Source organism: Lepidochelys kempii, chromosome 1 (assembly GCF_965140265.1).
Source record: "Lepidochelys kempii isolate rLepKem1 chromosome 1, rLepKem1.hap2, whole genome shotgun sequence".
Classification (NCBI taxonomy): Eukaryota; Metazoa; Chordata; order Testudines; family Cheloniidae; genus Lepidochelys; species Lepidochelys kempii.
The window spans coordinates 324,043,782-324,068,960 of NC_133256.1; the positions used below are offsets into that span (position 1 = coordinate 324,043,782).

Sequence of the window (25,179 nt, forward strand, 5' to 3'; positions counted from 1 at the left end):
TTTGGATAAATGTAACACTTCTGCATATACAAAGCCATCAGTGCTTTTCTTCCTACACAGTGCAATAGATTATTTTCTGTATCACCATCACAAACTCTATCCTAAAATGCTTTCAGAATTAAATGATACTTACAAAAATAAGGTAATAACTCAAGGCAGAGAGAAAGAAAAAGGCAATGAAAGGAACTTTTAAGCTGAGATTTGAAATAAAACAGTAATTTGGTATATTGAAGAGATACAGAAAGTCTATTCTAAATGGCAGAGGAGAAGACTTTTGTATCAACAATGGCTCAATGATGGGGAGATGCAGGGGACAGATCAGTATAAGATGGGTAGTGCAATGACTGGGGCATGGGCAGTCCGACCTAGTGGTTGGAGCAGGAATCAGGCCTAATGGTTAGAGCAGAGGGTCAAAACCAAAGACAATGTCAGGTACGAAGCTGAAGGTCAGCGCTGGAGACAAAGTCGGGTGGTAGGCCAGGGATCAGAGCTGAGGACAGCATCAGGGGTAAGGCAGAGCAGCAGGGGCCAAAGTAGAGCAGGACAGCAGGAACTGGGAGTAGACAGGGGTCTGGGATGGGAGGACAGGAACCAGGAGCAGGCAGGGAAGCAGGAAACAGGAACAGGAAGTAATGCAGGAGTCAGGTAAGCCGAGGTAGTCACAGCCAGCCAAGGATTCCGCTACTTGCTCACACAACTTCCTGTAGTTACTTCCTGGTTTATGTTGTGCTCCTTAGCCAGCTGGGGGTCTGGATGTTTCCCCCAGTGTTTTGGGGCAGGGCCCTCTGCAAGCTAGACCTTCCTTGAACCTGTCCCTAGTTACTCAGGTGAGCTGCGGGGGGCAGTCGTGGCCTGAGTGCTGCCTGGGGACGCAGGGACCCAGGTTTGAGGCCTGTGATCCGTCACAGGTAAGGGGAGTAACTGGAGGACAAAACAGATACAAAGCAAGTGAAGAAGACTGGAATAAGTCTATAGAAGTTTTTAGATACAAGAAAGCCAGTTTCTAACTAGATCCTGAAATTAATGGGGAGCCAGAATTGCTGTTTGAGGATTAGTGTTTCGTCATCATGTTTCCCCTTGAATATGAGGTAAGCAGCAGCCTTCTGCATATACTTGCTTAAGGTGAGAGCGAAGAATCATAAAGACCACAGAAAAGATAGAGCTGTCAAAGTGAACTGAGGTAAAACCATAAATGAGGATATCTATCGCAGAAGTGAAGTCAAGACTTTTGGGTACATGATTTGTAAATCAAGAGGCAGATTTGTAAATCACACATATTTGCAGATAAGAGATTTTCAAACCATGAAGAATGTATAAATAATCAAATATATTTACCACTAGTGCTCCTGCTCTCAGCCCAGGGTCATATGGAACTCTAAAGCTTTCTGGAAGTTTGCTGTTCTGCAGTTTTTCAAGCTTTTGTTTCAGCTGTGTGATAACTGTAATTGCAAAAAAGAAATCACCATTATTGAGTTCAAAAGTTAGAAGCAGAAAGTTACAGTTAATTAGACCTTTTAAGTCTCAGAATTTGGATGCAAGGCTCTTATTTTTAGCTTCCTTTTTGACCTGCTTACGGCTAAGACCTTCTAGCAGGTTCTCCTGATTTGGAAATCCAAGGATGCTCTCTCTGGTTAAATGTTCTCAGGTGTCTAACCATAGAGAGCCAGTCACAGTGTTACCAACTCTCATGATGTTACCACAAGTCTTGTGGAATTTGGTGTTTTTCTTAAAGCTCCAACTCTTGGACTCGGGTGATTATATGCGAATCTCATCTTTCATTTAAAAAAAAGTTTCTAGCCTGCATCATTGTCCAAAAAGCCTGAAAACATGACCCCCTAAAGGCTCAAAACTAGAAGACAAATACAAGAGCACAACTTTTTAAACAAATCTCATTATTTTTAAGCCCATCTCATGATTTTTGGATGCTTAGTGTGAATAACACTGAAGCCATGAAGACTCTAACCAGAGACATAGCCTCCCTAGAGCATAGTTCCCCCAACCCACACCTGACCACAGCTTTGGAGCTACAGCTATAGTGATACTGGGCAGTGCTCTAGCTCCCACTCTGTGACCTCCTGGGCTTTCCAGCCGCAGTCAGGCAATTGCAGCTAGCGCTCCCAACCTCACGAGCCAGGGGGCAAGAAATAGTTACAACTAAGGGCTAGCAGCTCAGTCAGAGTATCCCCCAAACTGATGGCATGCAGCAGCAGATCCCTCACCCAGTCCAGGGCAACAGCCAGCACCAGGAGTGAGCAACTGACCACAGCCCTCCATCCAGTCCAGGGCAAGAAGCAACCAGGGGCAGAGCCTCAAGGACCAGCCAGGGGCAAAGCAATTACTATATTCTTAAAGAATGTCCCATACTGCAGCTTTGTCCGTTTTAAATTCTAGCAGACAGAACATCTGCTGATTATGTAAATAAGGCATTATATGCATATATGTAAATTATGAAATTCATTCATAGCCCCTCCAGATTTCTGATCCTTCAGTTTAAATAGGAATGGTTAATACTATATGAAATACACATTGCTCCATCTTAGCTAGCCAGTCACAATCCCTCTCTGCAATATGCTGGGAAGTACTTCTCTTGTATATTAAACAAACAAGACACCAATTTAAAAGAAAAAGAAAATAAGATAGGGATTTCTATATGCACAAGTTCTAGCTATTCAAGCGCTCCCCATGTTGATGGCACTATATAAATAATTATACCCTCAAAAAAGGAGGAAAATTAGAAGGGAAACAAAGGAACACTGGAAAATGAAGAAGCTAGACACACCTAGAATTTTTAAAATATTAACAGAGAAAAATCTCAAAATCTTTGCTATAAAAGTTCAGTGAATTAAGAGTCACCCAGGAATTGAAAAAAATAAAAAACAAATGACACCTATCTTTGAGGCTTTTAGGAAAGAAGGGCCTAGAAAATACCAGATGACTAGTGTGAAACCTATTCTGGGAAAAATATCTGAGTGCAAGATAAAGGAGTAAATATGTGAACGTTATAATTAGACACCTTTCTTTAAGGAGAAACTAGGGTTTATTAAAATAGTTTATTAAAATATTAATATAATAGTTTTCTACAATGTAATTATTGATTTACAACACAAAGGTGCTCAGGATATAGCATCTCAATTTCAATAAGCTATTTGATATAAAACCACATAATTAAGAAACTGTATACCAGTTACTTAAAGTAATCACAGTAAAGGTTTGGAACTAGCTGATTTAAAAACAAAAACAAAAACATAAGTATTTATAAATAATAAGATTTCCCAGCTAATCTAGTTTAAGAACTCAGAACTGGAACCTAGAGAGAGGAAACAATTGCACAGATACCTATTTTGAAGATATTTAGAAAACAATTATGCAGACCCAGGGACGAAAGCAGATAGCAAAACAAGTATAAGATTGAAGTGTATTGCCCTTGTAGCAAAAAAAAATTGGATGTGAACATAGGGATTCTGACATGAAAGGTGAGGGAAATATTACCCTATATAACCATGGTGATACTGCACCTGGAATACTTTGTACCTAAACTGAGGGAAGATTAAAAAAAAAAAAGATAAAAAAATTAGGGGATAAGATTGAAAGACTGAAAAGACTAGAAAAGAGAAGATGTGATCCAACACATTCAGACTGACAATATAAATAGTCAATGAAGATGGTGGGCAAAAGGCGCAACAGACTGAAGTTAAAGGAAGAAAAAGTTTGGGAACAACGTTAGGAAGCATTTCTTAACAAGTAAGAGTAACTTGGCAGTGACACACTTCTAAAGGCGGTAGTTAAAGCAACGTATCCAGTATTTTCAAAAACAAAGTTTCAGAGTAGTAGCCGTGTTAGTCTGTATTCGCAAAAAGAAAAAGGAGTACTTGCAGCACCTTAGAGACTAACCAATTTATTTGAGCATAAGCTTTTGTGAGCTACAGCTCTCTTCATCGGATGCATTCAGTGGAAAATACAGTGAGGAGATTTATATACACAACACATGAAAAAATGGGTGTTATCATACACACTGTAACGAGAGTGATCACTTAAGATGACCAACAGGAGAGTTGGGGGAGGCGGGGAAACTTTTGTAGTGATAATCAAGGTGGGCCATTTCCAGCAGTTAACAGGAATGTCTGAGGAGCGGTGGGGGGTGGGGGAAATAAACATGGGGAAATAGTTTCACTTTGTGTAATGACACATCCACTCCCAGTCTCTATTCAAGCCTAAATTAATTGTATCCAGTTTGCAAATTAATTCCAATTCAGCAGTCTCTCATTGGAGTCTGTTTCTGAAGTCTTTTTGTTGTAATATTGCGACTTTTAGGTCTGTAATCAAGTGACCAGAGAGATTGAAGTGTTCTCCGACAGGTTTACAACAAAAAGACTTCAAAAACAGACTTCAACGAGAGACTGCTGAATTGGAATTAATTTGCAAACTGGATACAATTAACTAAGGCTTGAATAGAGACTGGGAGTGGATGTGTCATTACACAAAGTGAAACTATTTCCCCATGTTTATTTCCCCCACCCCCACCCCTCCTCAGACGTTCCTGTTAACTGCTGGAAATGGCCCACCTTGATTATCGCTACAAAAGATACTCTCCCCCTCCCCCCCCCAGACTCTCCTGCTGGTCATAGCTCATCTTAAGTGATCACTCTCCTTACAGTGTGTATGATAACACTCATTTTTTCATGTTTTGTGTATATAAATCTCCTCACTGTATTTTCCACTGAATGCATCCAATGAAGTGAACTGTAGCTCACGAAAGCTTATACTCAAATAAATTGGTTAGTCTCTAAGGTGCCACTAGTACTCCTTTTCTTTTTGTAAAAACAAACTTAGATAAGTCGTTAGTGGAACAGTCAATCATGTGAGTAGGCCTGAAAAATGCAGAGCAGTCACACTTGATCACCCAAGTACTCTTTTCAGGTCCTGTTATATATTACACTATTTTTGGAGAGAGTGGAAGAGAAGAAAGAAAAGAAAAAAATCACATAAGACAGACAACTTGCTGGACATAAAGCTGATTGCTGTGATTGACATTTCAGAATCTCTCTCTCTCTCTCTCTCTCCAGAGCTGCAGAAGCTTCAAGTTTCCTCCTAAAAGGTAGATGTTATGATCAAAGAAGTTTGAGGAAGCCTCTCTATGTGTTTTGTAAAATAATTAAAAGTAAATTTCTTCTAAAAATGTAGAACTTTTTAATGGGGTTTGTCAGCATCACAAACCAAACAAACACCATGTTGAACACTGGGCATGACACAGGAGGGTTTGTCTAGGTTATTAAATACTATGGCCCCAATCCTACTTTAAAACAGCAAAACTCCTCCTGAATTTAGGAGTGCAGGATAAAAGTGAAAACATAGCAGGATCTGAAAAAATACCTGGGTGATCCAAGGTGAACACTATGCATTTTTTCAGGTCTACTCACACAACTGACTACCCCAATAATGGCTTATCTTGGAAACATCGATTTACACCATGGAATTAGTGGATGGTGAGTTGACCTGGGATTTCAAAGCCGATATTCACAAAGAAAAGGAACTTGGAATTTACTTTTCAATTAACAACATCAGGATCTTTGGACTGAAGGAACACTTTCTGGTGTTGATATGAAGTTGCACTATTCACAATGGATTTTCTGACTGCTGGAACCAGTCATGTTACAAGCTCCTATTGGTGGTTGATTCAGCATGGTAAATGCTGAAAAGGAACTGGTAAGATGTTACGGTGCAGGTATAGTAGTGAAAGCAATTCTCTCTTCTAGGAATGAAGTATCTGGAAAGTTGTTCAAAAAAGAGGAGGCATATTCATAAATGAAGTAAACATTTCTTTCATCCTGGGTAAGAATGCTCCAAGACCTTTGAAATGAAGCCTCGCACTTACTACAATCCAAAACACTGTTTCAGGACTGTTAGCCTGGAGCATAAACTGGTTTATGAGATATATTGAGAAAGTAATTTAATGAAAAATATGACTTCACATTACGTTTTATTATGGGTGCTTCTTCAGCATATGCAAAATATACTGTAAATCTGAAGAAAGGTGTCATCCTTTATAAAATCAATGAGCTGAATTAAAAATCCATTCACTTTTAATTGAGATTAAAAAGTATGGTTTCACTCAAATTTGTCCACTGTGCCTATCTCAGGTGCTAGGCACATAATAAAACATATACACAACTTTAATACAAATTGTAATTAAAACAGGGTACCTAACCAGGCTCATACCCACTGATTATTTCTCTCAAAAATAAATACATGAAAAGAGGAAGTGAGACCTCCAGTAATTTTCCCAAGAGCCTACTAGTCAGCTCTTTAATTAATCCCTACAATTAACCTTCCACTTCTCTAGGAAAAGTCTGCATAAACATCATGTCACACCACATCCATGGCTCAGATGAACCAAGAAGGAAAATTAATTTCAGAGCCCAGGACCCCTCACTGAGAACACACTGCTTCCTGTTTATACCAGGAGAGGTACATGAACTTGAACCTGCACCAGTGTTGCAGTAATACACAAAGGAGACAGGAGTTAAGGTTGTATTGTGTGGTGTCATCTTATCTCTTCATTACATGGTAGCATGTCTTTTGTTTTTTCTTGTCACATTACATACTCCTTAGATTAGAAGAATATTAGAGTACCTGAATTCTGCATTTCCTGGTTTTACAACATTTGAGTTCTGGAAGGCACCCAGGAACACAGCACACCATTGAGTGCCTCCAACCTTAACTCCGCATTAATGCACTTTTCCACAAGTGAATATATTACTGGCTTCTTTGACACCCACAATTTATATGGCTATTTAGAAGAATTAACTGTGATGCTCAGTGGCTGAGGTAGTAATTTACTCTTATGGACATTACAGAGAAACATACTGTTTGCTGATTTGGTTTTAATACACATGGAGCAAAAAGACACACACATTACATAACAAATGAAGCAATACCTATGAATAAATACCTTGAGAGGTGACATCGTACTTTTCAGCAGAAACTGATTTTATATCCATTGTGACTTTATGCAGCAACTTAATTATCTGAACCTGTTTCATGAAATCATGTAGCATGGCTTTTCCACAGCCCCTAAGATAGGCTTCTAGGATCACAGCAAACCTCTGCTGGTAGTGCATGGACTGAGCAATCTCACTTCTTAAAAACCAAAACAAAAAGTGACCAATTCTTTTGTTCTAAAGGCAGAGAAAAGGCTAAAATTAATATACATGACATTCTCCTGAGAAACAGTCAATTTTAAGAATGCCTGAACTTTAATGTTACTTAATTTTGAAGTACTTACTCTCAAACCTCGTTTTAGTAGAAATCTGGCTAGTGCGCTGTCATGATAGGGTTCAAATTTCACAGCCTAAAAAATGCATATAAAAATCAAAGAAATACAAATTTTATTTAAAATATTTATAATACCTTGTTGCATTTTCTTATATGTGTAAATTACAGATGACATCAACAGAATAGAGCTCTGTCAAAGGAAAAATGTTATGGAAAAGCATAGGTCTTTAGAGAAAAAAAAGTTGGAAAAAGCACTGATGTTTCTTTGCATGTGATTTGATCACTGCATTCTATGATTCTATGCTAGCTGTCTCAAAAAAACAAAACCCAAAAACACATTATTATTATGACAGATGATTAACAAACAAAAGCCATCCAGTGTAATGTCACACTCATGAATCTTGGTGCATTATAGTGACAGTACGCAGACATTCAGATGAGAGGGTGGCAATAAAATAAAACATTCTAATATTGTTTTACATTAAAATATTGTGTATATTATAATTTAATAAAAGTTTTAACCCAGTTTTTCCTTTTGTTTTGAAAATAAACTAAAAATACCTCAGTAGTTTATTTCTTCCTAAAATCATTTTAATGTATATTGTCTTGAAACAAATTCTTTTAGAAAATGCACACAGAAAAATCTTAGCATCCTGCATTGTATGCACTCGAGTATCCACCAGCCTGCATATTAACTGAGCCTCTAATTTGGGTGCAAAAATGTGTTAAAAATAAACAATGACTTGTCTGTAAGGTCTGCTATCTTAAAGGAGAGTATACATAGGAGTAGTTATGTGGGAGGTCAGACTAGATAATCTTAGTGGTAACTTTTGGCCTTAAAATTTACAAACCTTGAATTGCATACGTCCTGTCTGGGGAGCCCAACCTCCAGATGGGTGAAGATGAGGCTGGAGAGTATATAGAGGCTTTGTCAGAAGCCCTGCTCCTGCAAATTTGGAAGCGCTAACTTCACATTCTTAGGAATCAGCAACTACCTCTAGACCTGTGTGGCTTACAAGGTCCACAGGCTCCCTTGCCACAGAGGTGCCCAATGTTACGGCAGAACTTGCTCATAGGTTCCTTGATATTTAGTTGTCTCTGCTGCTATGGAGTTTATAATCTTTACAGAGAAAGAGCTGCCAGGTCTCGAAAGGTGCAGAATAGGACCAGAGAAGCTCAATATGCATTTACACAACTGAATTGCACTATTACAAATTTCATCTGCAATCAATAATACCCTCAGTTCTGCAAGTTGCAAGGTGCAGTGTTCCCACCCCAAAGAAAACTATTGTGAAAGTGAAAGAAACTTCCCTTTTCAAACTCAGATCTCTGAAATGCTTTGTCGTATAACTGATCTCAAGCTTTCAGCAACAACAGCTAGCAAGAGACCATATAGGAGATATTTCAAGCAAATAGGATTGTAACTCACTTTCCATTAAAACCCTGATTTTGATCTTTCTAACTTTCTGTGAATGAATAAATCCTAAGTATGGAGTCAGAACTATGGTTCCTTGCCATGCCTTTTATTTTTTATTTTGCTGTTTTATACTTTTTAAATTTTAGGGAGAAGTACAATTACATGACAGTACAAAATTGATAGTATTGCCAGATAAGATGCATGCACAGCAGCATGAAAGATTCTTCACACAACTCTGCAAGCAGACCCTAAACACAACCCAAAACTTGTGTGTCAGGCCTTGTCTAACCTAGCATTTTCTTCAAACTTTTCATTGTTTCATTACCAACAGTAGCAGCAATAGCAGGAGCACTGGTACGGGCGGTCACTGATGTTTCAGTCACTTAGTGTAAAGCTGAATGAAGGTTAAATTGAAGACATAACTTTATTAAATCCTGTGCATTGCTCTGACCATGTGGCTGTGTTGCTTCCAGCCAAACTCCCCACATTCCCTGGTGTCCTGTCAATAAAAGTGCCTCAGGGTAGGGTGACCAGATAGCAAGTGTGAAAAATCAGGACAGGGGGGAGGGGGTAATAGACACCTATGAAGCAAAGGTCCCAAGCAACTGGACTGTCCCTATAAAATCAGGACATCTGGTCCCCCTACCTCAGGGAAACATGGGCTCTCTGACTGCAGTGCCACTGATCATTATGCAACTGGTGCTTTAACTATGCTTTAACTTCATCCGATGAAGTGAGCTGTAGCTCACGAAACCTCATGCTCAAATAAATTGGTTAGTCTCTAAGGTGCCACAAGTACTCCTTTTCTTTTTGCGAATACAGACTAACATGGCTGTTACTCTGAAACCTTTAACTATCATGTGATCTAGACCTGCTCTGAGCAGGATTAGAAAACCCAGTGGTTAGGATGTGCTTCCATCATTAGAGCTACACTGGTGCTAAGCTGACTGTGGGAAATTGGAAGAAGACTGTTAACATAGACACAACCTGTGAATGCTATGAAAGGTAAATGTATTAAGAATATTATTAAATTAATTCCTTTCACTAGCACTGTTTTGATTAACATTGAAGACTTCAAACAGTAGGTCATTCATAACACTGGAACATTTCTATGATCATGCAAATATTCAAGGAAACTAATGTTCAGGAATGCAAATATACCTTACCTGCACTAGTTGCAAAAGGTAATGCAGAACATCGTCATCTTCTAAGCTCTCCAGCTTTTGAACGGCCATTGCTCTTACATTTTCATCCGAAAAGTTACAGTCCAAAAGTTGCATTGTTAGTCCAACATCCAAAGTGCTATGATCCCAAGCTTCTCTTTTAGCTAACAACTGGTATGTTTTAGCCACTATTTCTTGCTGTCCCCACTTCACTGAGCTAAGCAGCTTAGGATATGCCTTGGGGTGCTTTATGCTTTCATATCTAAAATGCCACAGTAATTCTTTGTCCTCAGGAGTAAGTGGATTAAGTGGGTCAGTGTCTACGATCGCTTCAAGTTGTTTGCGAAGCTGGTTGGGCATTTCAGCTCTTGTCCTATCTCCTTGGGGGTCAGATGTTATCCTATGTTTGGGCAAAGCTATTGGGTGGCAATATTTATCCAAAACAATAGAGATAGCCATTGAGTTTTCTTTATCAGGATTGGTAGCTGATGTAAGTTTGTCAGCATTGATGCTTCCCTGCTCTTCCCCTTTACCTGAAATCTTCCACATATGAAGCACGTACTCCCCACTACGTAGCAGTGAACGGTGATCAATCAACAAAATATTTACATAATAGAGTAGCTGAGTTTTGCATTTAGAATCGGAGTTGGGGGAATCATGTGACTGAAGGCTAACCTTTGTGGATAATGCCTGTGCTTTGCCACAATATATCTGTAGATTCAGTAGCGCTCCTTTAGGCAAATCTTTAATTTTAATATCAAATTCAACCCAAGTATTCCACAGAACCTCCTCAGTAAAAGGCTTAGATGTGGTCCTTCTCTGTGAAAGAAGTTGTTGCCCATGTTGAATATTAGCCTCAATAAACACAGTAAGTTCAGTATTTCTTGGTAGCACTGGGATATCAATGCCAACTATCTTAACCCTGAATTTTCTATTACAGTCCCACAAAGAGATAATGAACACCCTCTCATGATCTTTTCCGTCTATTGTCAGCTGTTCATGATATCCTGTAACACCTGTGCAGTCATCCACCAAGGGCCATTCTTCTTTCTGAACCTCATCCTCCTTGGGGTCAGGAGGGTCATCTAGTACTAGGTGGATCTCTTCCCCATTCTTCAGGCACTGTCTTATCCAGTGAAAATCTTTGATTGGCGTCTCTCCTGTGATATACTCATCTCTGCCACAAACCCTGAGAACAAAATCCAGTTCACTGTGATCCTCAGGAATATCCATCAAAGATTTCTTCTTTGCCATTTTTGTGAAAAAGCTCTGAAGTATCATATCTGGAGTGTCATCAATTGATACTTTAATTTTTTGGCTAGTTGTTCCTCTATGTATGATTATAAAAATATTGTTATTAGTAATCTTTTTAAACACATATTCTGGGAGTGGCTTGGATGTAATCCATGGATGCATTGAATACAATTTTGGATCTCTGCAGGCTACTTCAATCATTCGTGGTGTGACTAATCTGCGACGCGTAAATTCTAGCTCATCATCATGCACATTACTAACATCAGTGACATCATAGCCAATTAAATCATTAAGCTGCGTCTGAAATTCCTGAACCGCCTCTGTTGGTTTTTCCTTCTGGACAACATGAATTTTGCCTACCTTTTTCTGTAACACTTTCCAATACAGTATGCAGTCCAATGTCTGTATTACTTGATGTTTGTCATAAATTTCATACCACTGCCCTTTCTTTTGATATTGAAGAATAAATTGATCTGGGGTGAATTTATGGTAAAAGTCTGTGGTTTGGCTCATCTCTATTGCACGCATCCAAATCTGTGCTTTCATTTGCTCAACAGTACAGTTGCCAGCTATTTCGAGTAACATTGTTTCTGACATTTTAGTGTGTTTATTGTTTGTAGGCAGAATGAACTCAATGGATATCAGTTCCATTGAAGACAAATTACTTGCTGCGCTGTATGGCTTCATTCTTCTTCTCCTTCGTTTGTTTTCCTCTCTCATTACAACAGGCTGTTCATAATTCCTCAACTCCATGCCAGAAGAAATCTAGCAAAACATACAAATGTTTGATCACTTTCTCATTTAATTTCTGTGTGTATTCTTCTACAGACACATTAGCTCTTTTTCTTAAGTTTAACTACAGGCTTTAATCATAACCTTTACATATACAATATATAGTCCAAAAGTTTCTGAATAAAACTATTTTTGTTCAGGATGGCTTATTTGAATCAACCTATTAATTTTAAAACCAAACATTAGGTAAAGCAATAACTAATTAAAATTGTGCATTTATAGAACACAATTCACCCAAACACATTTTATGAATTGTGAACCTGATCCTGTGAGGGCCTCGGGAGCCTAAACTCCCAGACTTCACTAGAAACTGATCTCTAGAAGCTTGACAATGTTTTTTTGCTCCGACTAATTTTCTCTTTTGAATTTGGCAAACATTGACTTTTTTTCCCCTCCTGTATTTTGGATGATGCTGAAATTAACACAAATGGATTTTAACAATTAAAAGACATTTTGCTGTTAGTGATCCAGTATCACAGAATGATGTCATAGTAAGCTCCGGAGAAAAATATGTTAATTGTAGCAGAGGAAACAAATATTGTTTCTGTGTGGACCCCACAGAAACGAAACTGTTGATTGTTTCCCCCCTCCATAATAAAGCATTAGGATATTTTTATTTTAAAAATCCCTTATATAATGTACATCTAAATTTTAGCCTAATATGATGAAAATGTTTGCAAGCCAATGACACTCTAGTACATTTTATAGCAAGTGAAAATATCTAAAACAAACAAAATCAGAAAGAAATTTTAAGACAATCTTACTGATTTTAAGAAAGCAAAAATGTTATCACTCACAGTTAGTCTCTGTTCTACCATATCAAAGTGGAAGTTATTTACAAAGTATTCAGCTGAGGAAAGCAAAGTTGACTGGATGTACTTACATTTGTTCCCTTTCAATGTCTCCTTCACAAATTATGTTGTTAGATTGCTTAATTTCAACATTTTTTTAGAAAAAAACTTTTATACATAAAGCCTCCCTCTATTTGCTTACAAAAAGCCCCAGTAATCTCATCAGGCCCTTGCAAATATTAGAACAAAAAGGTAAGAACATTCAGGTTAGTTTTGTTGTAACAACAGAACACATGGTGACTACAATTCGTTCTTAATGTTTCAGAAAGCAAATAACTCTGGGCACCATATTTATAATTACCAAATCAAATTGAAACATTACCTGATTACAAAGCACAGGATGAGTCGCTGAATAAGACTCATTTGTTTAATTTTAAAGTATTTTTTTTAAATGAGGATCAAGAAAGTTGATTATTTAAGTTGTTCTGCTTTTCTTGCTCGCCTTCATATCCAGATGCAAAGGAAGTGCTGCACTTACCAGGAAGGAAGTTTTAACCAAGTTGATTATACATATGATTGCTCATTTTAAAAAAGTCAGAATGCTTTTCCTGTTAAAGCAGAACAAATATATTTACAGTACTGCCAACCACAAAAACCTGAACTTGAGTTTTAAAACTCATGGGTGGAAGGGTTGTGCTAAAAATTACTCACTTCAATAAAAACATTAATAAAAATTAAAACAATGACATATGCATAAAACTAGAAGACTAGAAGATATGCTCTGTATAAAGATGAACTATATCTGAAAGAGCCAAATTATAGATGCTTGGCTACAAAAAAAAGAAGAAGAAAAAAGAACAAATTAAACAAGACACCATTAAGGCTCTAATGCTGCCTGTATGCTAGTACTTAGGACCTTTGACCTAGACTGACTACCAGGGATTTCCCTACCTCCACCCCCTGAACTTCCCCAACACCCTGATGCAGCTATTTACAGTGTTGCCAATTTAGTCATTGGTTGGAAATTTTAATTGAAACATTAATACACACTTTAAAAGCATACAGTATATGATAAAATACTTGTACCCGAAAAAGTATAATGGGTTTGAAAAGTATGAACAAAGACTAGCTTCTTCACACAGCTGTTTTTTTGACAATGTTTGCACATTCGTTTTGGCAATGTTGGCCAATCTTATAATTTCAATATATGATTTGTAAGCTAGGTCTGAATGAGCTCTCCCCTGACAGCCAAGGCAGGGGGAAGGCTTCAGGACCAGACTTGAACTCACCTGAACTTGTACTTACATGAACTCAACTACTCTACCTAGGTATCCAGCAGACAAAGCCATGTTGCCCAAGTGACCAAATTTTGGCTGGTGTTGGGTTACAAATCACTTTAGTATTGTTAGTATTATTAGAGTTCCCAGAAGTCACCTACTATAGGACAGGCCTAACAAAGAAAATAACAGAACGCCACTAGCTGTCACCTTCAGCCCCCAATTAAAACCCCTCCAATGCATTATTAAGGATCTACAACCTATCCTGAAGGATGACCCAACACTTTCACAAATCTTGGGAGACTGGCCAGTCCTTGCCTACAGACAGCCCCGCAACCTGAAGCAAATACTCACCAGCAACCACATACCACACAACAGAACCACTTACCCAGGAACCTATCCTTGCAACAAAGCCCGTTGCCAACTGTGCCCACATATCTATTCAGGGGACACCATCACAGGGCCTAATAACATCAGCCACACTATCAGAGGCTCGTTCACCTGCACATCTCCCAATGTGATATATGCCATCATGTGCCAGCAATGCCCCTCTGCCATGTACATTGATCAAACTGGACAGTCTCTTCGTAAAAGAATAAATGGACACAAATCAGATGTCAAGAATTATAACATTCATAAACCAGTCGGAGAACACTTCAATCTCTCTGGTCACTCGATTTCTGATCTCAAAGTGACTATCCTTCAACAAAAAAACTTTGAAAACAGACTCCAATGAGAGACTGCTGAATTGGAATTAATTTGCAAATCGAATACAATTAACTTAGGCTTGAATAGAGACTGGGAATGGTTGATTCATTATAAAAAGTAACCTATTTCCCCTTGTTTATTCCTTCTCCCCCTTCCCCCCCACTGTTCCTCAGACATTCTTGTTAAACCCTGGATTTGTGCTGGAAATGGCCCACCTTGATTATCATACACATTGTAAGGAGAGTGATCACTTTAGATAAGCTATTACCAGCAGGAGAGTGGGGTGGGGGGAGAGAAAGCCTTTTATAGTGATAAACACCCATTTTTTCATGGTTTGTGTATATAAAAACATCTTCTGTATTTTCCACAGTATGCATCCGATGAAGTGAGCTGTAGCTCACGAAAGCTTATGCTCAAATAAATTGGTTAGTCTCTAAGGTGCCACAAGTACTCCTTTTCTTTTTGCGAATACAGACTAACACGGCTGTTACTCTGAAACCTGTTTACTATTGAATGTGGGGGTCATGAAATGTTGTTATCCTTACTGTCTGAGTAAAGGGCAGCAGAACTATATTGAGCCTGTCCTGACCAAGGGGGTCACCCTCAGTGCTTAATTTTTGCCAGGGCTGAGCTCCAGCACCTCTAGGTTTGGCAGTTCATAGGCCTAGGACCTCTGGGCTTGCCACGTCAATTATGAAAGTCAAAAACTTGCTTGAGCCCCGGTACCTCTCTCATTACAAATTAAGCACTGGTCACTCTCAACAGAAGAGCACTCGCTGAGCAAGGGGTTTGGATGGCAGGTCCCAGTGGAGTGGGAGGGATAGGGGTTTTGCTTGGTGGTGTGGGCTGTGCCTAAGACTCACAGGCACTATTTGACCTGCCCCTCTTCCCTATTTAAAGATAGAGCTTATTAGGCTCCATAAAGAGTATTTTGTTTTGTTAAGTGACCATTAGAGCTGAAATCACTAATAATCAGGTCTAAGTGCTTAGACCTGCTGCAGGATGGCATTTCTGTGGAAAAGACAGCCCAGCCTGCACTCGCTGTGAGGTTCCCCAAATGAGAGCTGAAATCACTGAATGCTGGGTGGAACTTCAAGAGACCGACTTGCAGAGGTCACAGTGGCAGGTGGCAGCAGAAGGGGACATCACAGGGCGATCAGCGATGGAGTGGTGGTACAACAAACCACAGCAACCAGAGTGAACGGCCAGAGGGAGTGACAAGCAGCTGGCGGAAACAGCAAGACAACTTCTCCCCCGCACCCTCCCTCCCCGCAGGGTGGGAGGTGAACTCATGCGAAAGCACCTCTGAACTCTTGGTCTTCACTGACCAAAGACAATAACTATGAGTGGGGTGAGGCAGAGAGAGAAGGGAGGGGCAAGTTAAAGGAACATTTGTTTGTTGGATTACATTTTAGTGACTTTGCTCCAAAATGCTAGATTTGTGACTGACAAACTTATATAAATATACATTTCCTAGTAGGCCAAGATTTTTAAAACCATTGTTGCCAAGGTCGTCATCTCATATTCTTGCTATCTCAAGGATTTATCTTGGGGAGTTTCTTTACTAAACATTTTTATTATAATTACTTTTTACATAAGAACTACGACTGTTGATTAATCACAGATAACTCACACAATTAACAAAAAAATTAATCGTGATTAATCACAGTTTTAATCTCACTATTAAACAATAGAATACCAATTAAAAATTATTAAATATTTTGGATGTTTCTCTACATTTTCATATATATTGTATTTTGTTGTAACTGAAATCAAAGTGTATGTTATTTTTTATTACAAATATTTGCACTGTAAAAATAACAAAAGAAATAGTATTTTTCAATTCACCTCATATAAGTACTGTAGTGCAATCTCCTTATCATGAAAGTTCAACTTACAAATGTAGACTATTTTTGTTACATAACCACACTTAAAAGCAAAACAATGTAAAACTTTAGCGCCTACAAGTCCACTCAGTCCTACTTCTTGTTCAGCCAGTCACTAAAAGAAACAAGTTTATTTATATTTACAGGAGATAATGCTGCCCTCTTCTTATTTACAATATCACCTGAAAGTCTGAACAGGCATTCACATGGCACTTTTATAGTCGGCATTGCAAGGTATACACACGCCAGATATGCTAAACATTCATATGCCCCTTCATGTTTTGGGCACCATTCCAGAGGACATGCTTCCATATCAGACAAACACAAAAGAAGGTACCAATGTGAGATTTCTAAAGATAGCTACAACACTCAACCCAAGGTTTAAGAATCTGAAGCGCCTTCCAAAATCTTAGAGGGAGAATGCTTTCAGAAGTCTTAAAAGACCAACACTCACACACAGAAACTACAGAACCCAAACCACCAAAAAAGAAAATCAATCTTCTGCTAGTGGCATCTGACTCAGATAATAAAAATGAACATGCGTCAGTCCACACTGCTTTGGATTGTTATTGAGCAGAACCCGTCATCAGCATGGACGCATGTCCTCTAGAATGGTGGTTGAAGCATGGAGACATATGAAACAAAACACCAATCCTCTGGACTGCATTGACATGCAAAAAGCCAGTCATTGTCAAAGCCAATTTTAGAAGTACTTAATGAGGCTGTTAAAAATGCTTGAGTCACAATACAGTTTATTCAAACAAACATGACGGTCACATCATACTTTCTCTTTAAGCAAGAGATAACATTGGCCTCCAGTTTGTAGTGTGTGGTAAGTGTGTTGTCATTTGTTAATCCTGAAGTTGGACAGTGGTTCTGACCAAGACCAGCACATGCTCACTATCTTTCTGCAAGAAACTCAACTGACTGGTTAGAAGCATGCAATGGAACAGTGAAAGACTCAGCAGTTGAAAAAGTGAAGAACTCTCTCACTGCATTCAGAAAATGTGCATACATGGCTCATGAATGAACCGATGCAAATGGATATCAAGTATTAAGTCACTGCATACATTATCTTCATGTCAGTGGTAGCCCAACAGATGAATTTCTAGATGTTCCGGTTATAGAAGACACATTGGCAACATCTCTGACAACCCATGTCTTTAGAAGAGTTAAATGCTTGTAAATTGAACCCCAAACAGATGGCTGCTTGTGCAGTTGATGGAGCTGTCAACTTCTCTGGAAGACATAGTGGAGTACAAGTTTGCTCAGAGGAAAGTGTAACTCTAAACTCTCCTATACATACTGCAGAGGCCATCTACTCCAACTAGCACTAGTTTGAGCTGCAGAATCTTCAAAAGGCATTTAAAAAGTTATACATTTAATGTCTTCATTATACTCTTTTTTCAGCAAGAGTCCAAAAAGACTGAGTGTCTTGAAAAATATAGAAGATACATGAGGACTGATGTTCAAATTGGTCCAACCTGGGAAAACCTGCTAGCTTTCTCATGAGCAATCCTTGGCTTTTGTCTTAAAATTACTGCAACCATTATTATTGGCTTTGGAAAATATCTACCGAGATGGGACGGATCTAAATAGTGAGATTGTTGGACCACTTTTGCTACTAAGTTCAAAGAAGACAATCACCATTCTCTCTTGTAAGTCTACTGTTGAAATCACTTGGGTCATTAAACAATGTCATCCAGGCACCTGCTACAATAGCAGTAGATCTTTGTCCAGCAATGGAAGCTACACTAGGATCAGAGATATACCCATTTAAAACATACTAGAAGAACCAAAGACTTCACTTCAGAAGTTGACTAATTAGGGCACTTATATAGATTATTTAAATGGAGAGGACAAGAAGTGTTTGTTAAGCCAGCTGAAAAAGTAAAGTACACAGACTTGATTCTACATCTCTACAACAACAACTTCTGGATTCTATCAACTTCTACATAGCTTTTACAGATACAGTCTATAAAACACCAACAGTTGAGTGGAGTGAGGCAGTACCTGCAATGGGCTGCTCATGTGATCAGGACAGAATAGAGAATTTGAACACAGAGTGGAATATCATATAATGAATGAATGAAGATATGGCTTCAACTTCTTCTTTATCATCACTAGTGGCTTGACCCAATCTCTGTGCTATGTTTTCTGGGATGAAAGAAGTAGAAATTCATCTCTTTCTACTCCCAGTCACAACAGCTACAGCTGAGCGTTCTTTTTCCTCATTGAATAGAATTTTGTGTTTTGAAAGAAGTCGCCTTCTGCGTGATCATGAGCACATCATGAAGGACTGGAAGTACTGGACACACAAGAAGCCACCAAAAAAGAATGCACTGCATTTGAGAAGTTCATTAACAGAGTTGTGCAAAATTACACCAAGAAAGATGTAGATGTAGTGCTTCATAGTAGGCTTGTGTAGCCAACTTTAATTTGTGTGTGGATTTAAAAACATGAGTTAAATCTAATAAAATGGTCGTGAAACATTTTTTCAGTTTTTACTATGGTGCCATATAGCCCACCTCCACCCTGATGGTCTCACCCCTCATTGGTCCTCGCCTACCCACCCCTGTATTTTTAACACCTCCCCCTAATTTTAATTGCTGAGGAAAACACTTAACTACAGTTTTTGAATGTGGTCTCAGTATAGATGCCATATGGAGCTGGCTTTCTTGAAAGACTACATTGAGGTATCCATCTTATTTCCTGCTAATGTATGTGCTATAAATGATGAGCAAGTGTATGGTTTTGGGATCTCAATATTTCTGAGAGATTGTTGTAAAAAGGAAGAGCATTTCAAGATTTGAGAATTTGCATAACATATACTTTTACGTGACATAAATTATGAATAGTGAATGATTTCTAGATTCCCATCTTCACACATTATTCCACACTCTTCTATCCCGATGGCAACATTTTAAAAAGTTGTCTCAAGAAAATTTTGCGACACTGAAATCAGTGGGCCTAAATGCATAAGGGTTTGTAGGATAGAACTCAGGATTGTCCTATAAAACAGGATGTATCCTCAGTAAGCTGTTTGTGTTGTTTGAAAATATAGTTCAGTTGAGCTTGTAGAATAAATCAACTGCTTAATTTAAAAAACAATGTTTTTAATTTTTCTATTAACTTTTTATTAATTTTAAAGTATACATATAGAAAAAACATGCATAACAAGATATACATAGGCGTCTCATAATACATGAGCGTCTCATAACGTATTTACCATTTGCTACCTAGCAGCTATATGTTTAGTTATATATAATATGTATGAATGTTTAAAATATAAATAAATTATTTGTATTACATATATTTTTCATTTTCTGAATTTAAGTTTGAATGGTTAAAATTTGTCACAAATATAATTGGACAAGTGTTAGGGAACCTTAATTGTAGGTATTGCTACTGCTCCATTATATATATGATATGCAATGTATTTACAAACCTTCCCCCACATACTGAAATCTACTGTGAATGATAGCCTGAGATTCAGGAAGAATTTGAAGGATTCACTTTTAACCCTAGTGATTTGTGCAGCCACTTACACCACAAGTTAAAGGAGCTATGAGAGATGCACATCCTTCAGGTTGGAGTTAATGGAAAATGCCATACGGGAAGGGGAATGTGGGAAAACAAAAATTAAAAATCAAAATGAAGGGACAGGGGACATTTTAATCTTTTTCCAGTATAGAACTTTATTAGTAACAGGCTGGCTATTTTGGAGAACAGCAAGTAGAACCCATTCTGGAAAAATGGTGACTGTGAGAAGGAGAGAAAATATACAACAGACAAATATAAAGGTGTTCAAACTCCAGCAGAGTGTTTTGTACAGAGGGTATGTATACACTGAGAACATTACTGCGACACCGCTATAGTGCTTTAGTGTGGCACACTACCTATGCTGACAAGAGGGGTTCTCCCACTGGCATGAGTAATCCACTTCCCCAAGAAGCAGTAGCTAGGATGACAGAAGAATTCTTCCATCACCCTAATGCTGTCTACATCAGGGGTTAGGTCGGTATAGCTATGTCTCTCAGAGGAGTGGATTTTTCACACTCCTGAGCCCTGGTCTACACTATGAGTTTTGGTCGGATTTAGCAGCGTTAGATCGGTTTAGCCCTGCACCCATTCACACTACGAAGCCATTTTTTCCGACTTTAAGGGCTCTTAAAACCGGTTTCTGTACTCCTCCCCAATAAGTGGATTAGCACTGAAATCGACCTTGCTGGGACAAATTTGGGGTAGTGTGGACGCAACTCAACGGTATTGGCCTCTGGGAGCTATCCCAGAGTGCTCCATTGTGACCACTCTGGACAGCTCTCTCAACTTAGATGCACTGGCCAGGTAGACAGGAAAAGCCCCATGAACTTTTGAATTTCATTTCCTGTTTGGCCAGCGTGGCGAGCTGATCAGCAGAGGTGACCATGCAGTCCCAGAATCGCAAAAGAGCTCCAGCATGGACTAAACAGGAGGTACTGGATCTGATCGCTGTATGGGGAGATGAATCCGTGCTATCAGACCTCCGTTCAAAAAGACGAAATGCCAAAATATTTGAAAAAAAATCTCTGAGGGCATGAAGGACGAAGGCTATAACAGGGACACGCAGCAGTGCCACGTGAAACTTAAGGAGCTCAGGCAAGCCTACCAAAGAACCAGAGAGGCAAGTGGCCCCTCCGGGTCAGAGCCCCAGACATGTTGCTTCTAGGATGAGCTGCATGCCATTCTAGGGGGTGCCCCTACAACTACCCCAGTGCTGTGCGTGGACTCCCTCAATGGACTCTCACACAACAGAGATACAGATTTTGGGGACAAGGAAGATGAGGAGGAGGAGGTTGAAGCACAGCGAGTAAGTGGAGAAACCTTTTTCCCCCCAACAGCCAAGAACTATTTCTCACCCTGGATCTAGTACCCTCCCAACCCACTGAAGGCAGGCTCCCGGACCTAGAAGGCAGAGAAGGGACCTCTGGTGAGTGTACCTTTGTAAACATAATACACGGTTTAAAAGCAAGCGTGTTCAATGATTAATTTCCCCTGAAGACTTGGGATGCATTCGTGGCCAGTACAGCTACTGGAAAAGTCTGTTAACGTGTCTGGGGATGGAGTGGAAATCCTCCAGGGACATCTCAATGAAGCTCTCCTGGAGGTACTCCCAAAGCCTTTGCAAAAGGTTTCTGGGGAGGGCAGCCTTATTCCGTCCTCCATGGTAGGACACTTTACCACGGCAAGCCAGCAGCACGTAGTCTGGAATCATTGCATAACAAAGCATGGCAGCGTACGGTCCCAGTGTTTGCTGGCATTCAAGCAACATCCGTTCTTTATCTTTCTGTGTTATCCTCATGAGAGTGATATCATTCATGGTCACCTGGTTGAAATAGGGGAATTTTATTAAGGGGACATTCAGAGGTGGCCGTTCCTGCTAAGCTGTTTGCCTGTGGCTGAACAGAAATCATCCCTGCTGTTAGCCACATGGTGGGGGGAAGAGAGAAGAGATCATCCCAGAGAATTGAGTGTGTGTGTGTGGGTTTAGTTGGGTTTGTACTGCACGTTAACCCCAAAACGGCAGCCCCTCCTTTTAAATGGCCAACCCATTTTAAAGGGCCAACCCAACAGGTTCTTGGTACGTGAAATGAGGGCGCTGCTGTTTAAAACCATTCCCACATGTTAGGAAGGTTAAAGAAGCCAAAAGACTGTGGCCTACCATGTCAGCCTGCAAGCCGAATTCTGTTGCCCACCGGCCCTGTGTGTGTGATCTCTCACACCATACCGGCAGGCCCGCGATTTAAGAGGCAAAATGCGACCTTTTAAAGAAAGCACACGTGCTATGTAATGTTAACAGCTTGGTTCACCGTGAAAGAGTCTACCCATTGTTCTTTAAAATGTCTCTTTTTAAAGACTAAACTTCCTTTTTTCCCCTCCCACAGCTGCAAATGTTTCATCGCTCCATGTATCATCTCCGTCCCAGAGGCTATCAAAGATTAGAAGCTGAAAAAAAATGCACTCACGATGAAATGTTCTCTGAACTCATGCAGTCCTCCCATGCTGAAAGAGCCCAGCACAATGCGTGGAGGGAGACAATGTCAGAGTCCAGGAAAGCACAAAATGAACGTGAGGACAGGAGGGATGAGCAAGAGGAGAGGTGGCATCAGTGTGATGACAGGAGGCAGGATGCAATGCTGAGGCTTCTGGAGGATCAAACTGATATGTTCTGGTGTATGGTTGAGGTGTAGGAAAGGCACAGACCGCGACTGCAGCCCCCGTGTAACCAACAGCCCTCCTCCCCAAGTTACATAGCCTCCTCACCCAGACGCCCAAAAACACAGTGGGGGGGCCTCCAGGCACTCAACCACTCCACGCCAGAGGACTGCCGAAGCAATAGAAAGCTGGCATTCAACAAGTTTTGAAGTGCAGTGTGGCCTTGTCCTTCCATCCTCCCCCACCCCGCTCGGTGCTTCCCTCATCCCTCACCCCTCCCGGGCTACCTTGGCAGTTATCCCCCTATTTGTGTGATGAATGAATAAAGAATGCATGAATCTGAAACAACAATGACTTTATTGCCTCTGCAAGCGGTGATCAAAGGGGGGAGGGGAGGGCGGTTGGCTTACAGGGAAGTAGAGTGAACCAAGGAGACGGGTTTTCATCAAGGAGAAACAAACAGAACTGTCACACTGTAGCCTGGCCAGTCATGAAACTGGTTTTCAAAGCCCTGTTGCGCTCTTCTAACTGCCCTGGTGTTTGGCTGCGCGTAATCAGCGGCCAGACGATTTGCCTCAACCTCCCACCCCTCCATATACATCTCCCCCTTACTCTCACAGATATTGTGGAGCACACAGCAAGCAGTAATAACAATGGGAATATTGGTTTTGCGGAGGTCTAACAGAGGCAGTAAACTGCGCCAGCGCGCTTTTAAAGATCCAAATGCACATTCTACCACCATTCTGCACTTGCTCAGCCTATAGTTGAACAGCTCCTGACAACTGTCCAGGGTGCCTGTGTCTGGCTTCATGAGCCATAGCATTAAGGGGTAGGCTGGGTCCCCAAGGATGACAATAGGCATTTCAACATTCCCAACAGTTATTTTCTGGTCTGGAAAGTAAGTCCCTTACTGCAGCCGTTCCCACAGACCTGAGCTCCTGAAGATGTGAGCATCATGTACCTTTCCCGGCCATCCCACACTGATGTTGGTGAAATGTCCCTTGTGATCCATCAGTGCTTGCAGCACCATTGAAAAGTACCCCTTGAGGTTTATGTACTGGCTGCCTTGGTGGTCCAGTCCCAAGATAGGGATATGCGTTCCATCTATCACCCCACCACAGTTAGGGAACCCCATTGCAGCCAAGCCATCCAGTATGACCTGCACATCTCCCAGAGTCACTACCCTTGATAGCAGCAGGTCAGTGATTGCACTGGCTACTTGGATCACAGCAGCCCCCACAGTAGATTTGCCCACTCCAAATTGATTCCCGACTGACCGGTAGCTCTCCAGCGCTGCAAGCTTCCACAGGGCTATCGCCACTCGCTTGTGAACTGTGAGGGCTGCTCTCATCTTGGTATTCTGGCACTTCAGGGCAGGGGAAAGCAAGTCACAAAGTTCTATGAAAGTGCCCTTACTCATATGAAAGTTTCGCAGCCATTGGGAATCGTCCCAGACCTGCAACACAATGCGGTCCCACCAGTCTGTGCTTGTTTCCCGGGCCCAGAATCGGCGTTCCATGGCATGAGCCTGCCCCATTGCCACCAGGATGGTCAAATTGCCAGGGCCCGTACTTTGAGAGAAGTCTGTATCCATGTCCTCATCACTCTCCTCACTGCGCTGTCATCGCCTACTCGCCTGCTCTTGCAGGTTCTGGTTCTGCATATAGTGCTGGATAATGTGTGTGGTGTTTAGAGTAGTTACAACTGCCACGGTGATTTGAGTGGGCTCCATGCTTGCCGTGGTATGGCATGAGCGCAGAGTGGCAGTGGAAGCGACTGGTGGATGATGATGCTGACAGCAATACGGCGCCTGCACAGAAAAAGGCTCGAAACGATTGTCAGCCGTTGCTTTCATGGAGGGAGGGAGGAGCAACGGGTAGGCTGGCAGCAGACAGTGCAGTACGACTGCTAGCCATCATCGTCTCCTGGGTGCTCGTGGTGCTGCTGGCTGGGAGAGCAGCCTGAGGCAGAATGGCCCCCTCAAGGATTGAACTCACAACCCTGGGTTTAGCAGGCTAATGTTCAAACCACTGAGCTATCCCTCTGCCAATATTCCAGGCAGGACTGAATCTCCATTAGACAAAACTTAAAGAAGAGAATGACCTGAGTCACTCCCATTTATGTCCAGGCGCCCCTGAGAGACCTGACCAAGGTTTGCCAGGAGCACCCATGTCTGCCCAGGCGCCACGACCAACCTCACCGAGGCCGGCCAAGAGCACCCAGGAGACGACGAAAACATATACCAGTCGTACTGCACTGTCTGCTGCCACAAGGCAATGAGCTGCTGCTGTGTAGCAATGCAGTCCCACATCTGCCAGCACCCAGAAGACATACGGTGAGCTGAGCGGGCTCCATGCTTGCCATGGTATGCCATCTGCACGGGTAACCCAGGAAAAAAGGTGCGAAACAATTGTCTGCCGTTGC

General features: G+C 40.7%; 1 protein-coding gene across 2 annotated transcripts in view; it reads right to left on the reverse strand.

Annotated features, from left to right (window-relative positions):
- Window positions 1-25,179, reverse strand: part of PIK3CG (phosphatidylinositol-4,5-bisphosphate 3-kinase catalytic subunit gamma) — a 53,425-nt gene that overhangs the window by 21,794 nt on the left and 6,452 nt on the right. The window contains exons 1-5 of one of the 2 annotated variants that reach the window (XM_073328472.1): window positions 13,072-13,327; window positions 9,856-11,871; window positions 7,283-7,348; window positions 6,950-7,175; window positions 1,336-1,439 (exon numbers count right to left, since the gene is read on the reverse strand). In XM_073328472.1, the coding sequence (XP_073184573.1) occupies window positions 1,336-1,439; window positions 6,950-7,175; window positions 7,283-7,348; window positions 9,856-11,859 (2,400 nt within the window). In that variant the 5' untranslated portion in view covers window positions 11,860-11,871; window positions 13,072-13,327. Of the gene's footprint in view, window positions 1-1,335; window positions 1,440-6,949; window positions 7,176-7,282; window positions 7,349-9,855; window positions 11,872-13,071; window positions 13,328-25,179 lie in introns of those variants that run through there. The other variant, XM_073328471.1, reaches the window with a different exon arrangement.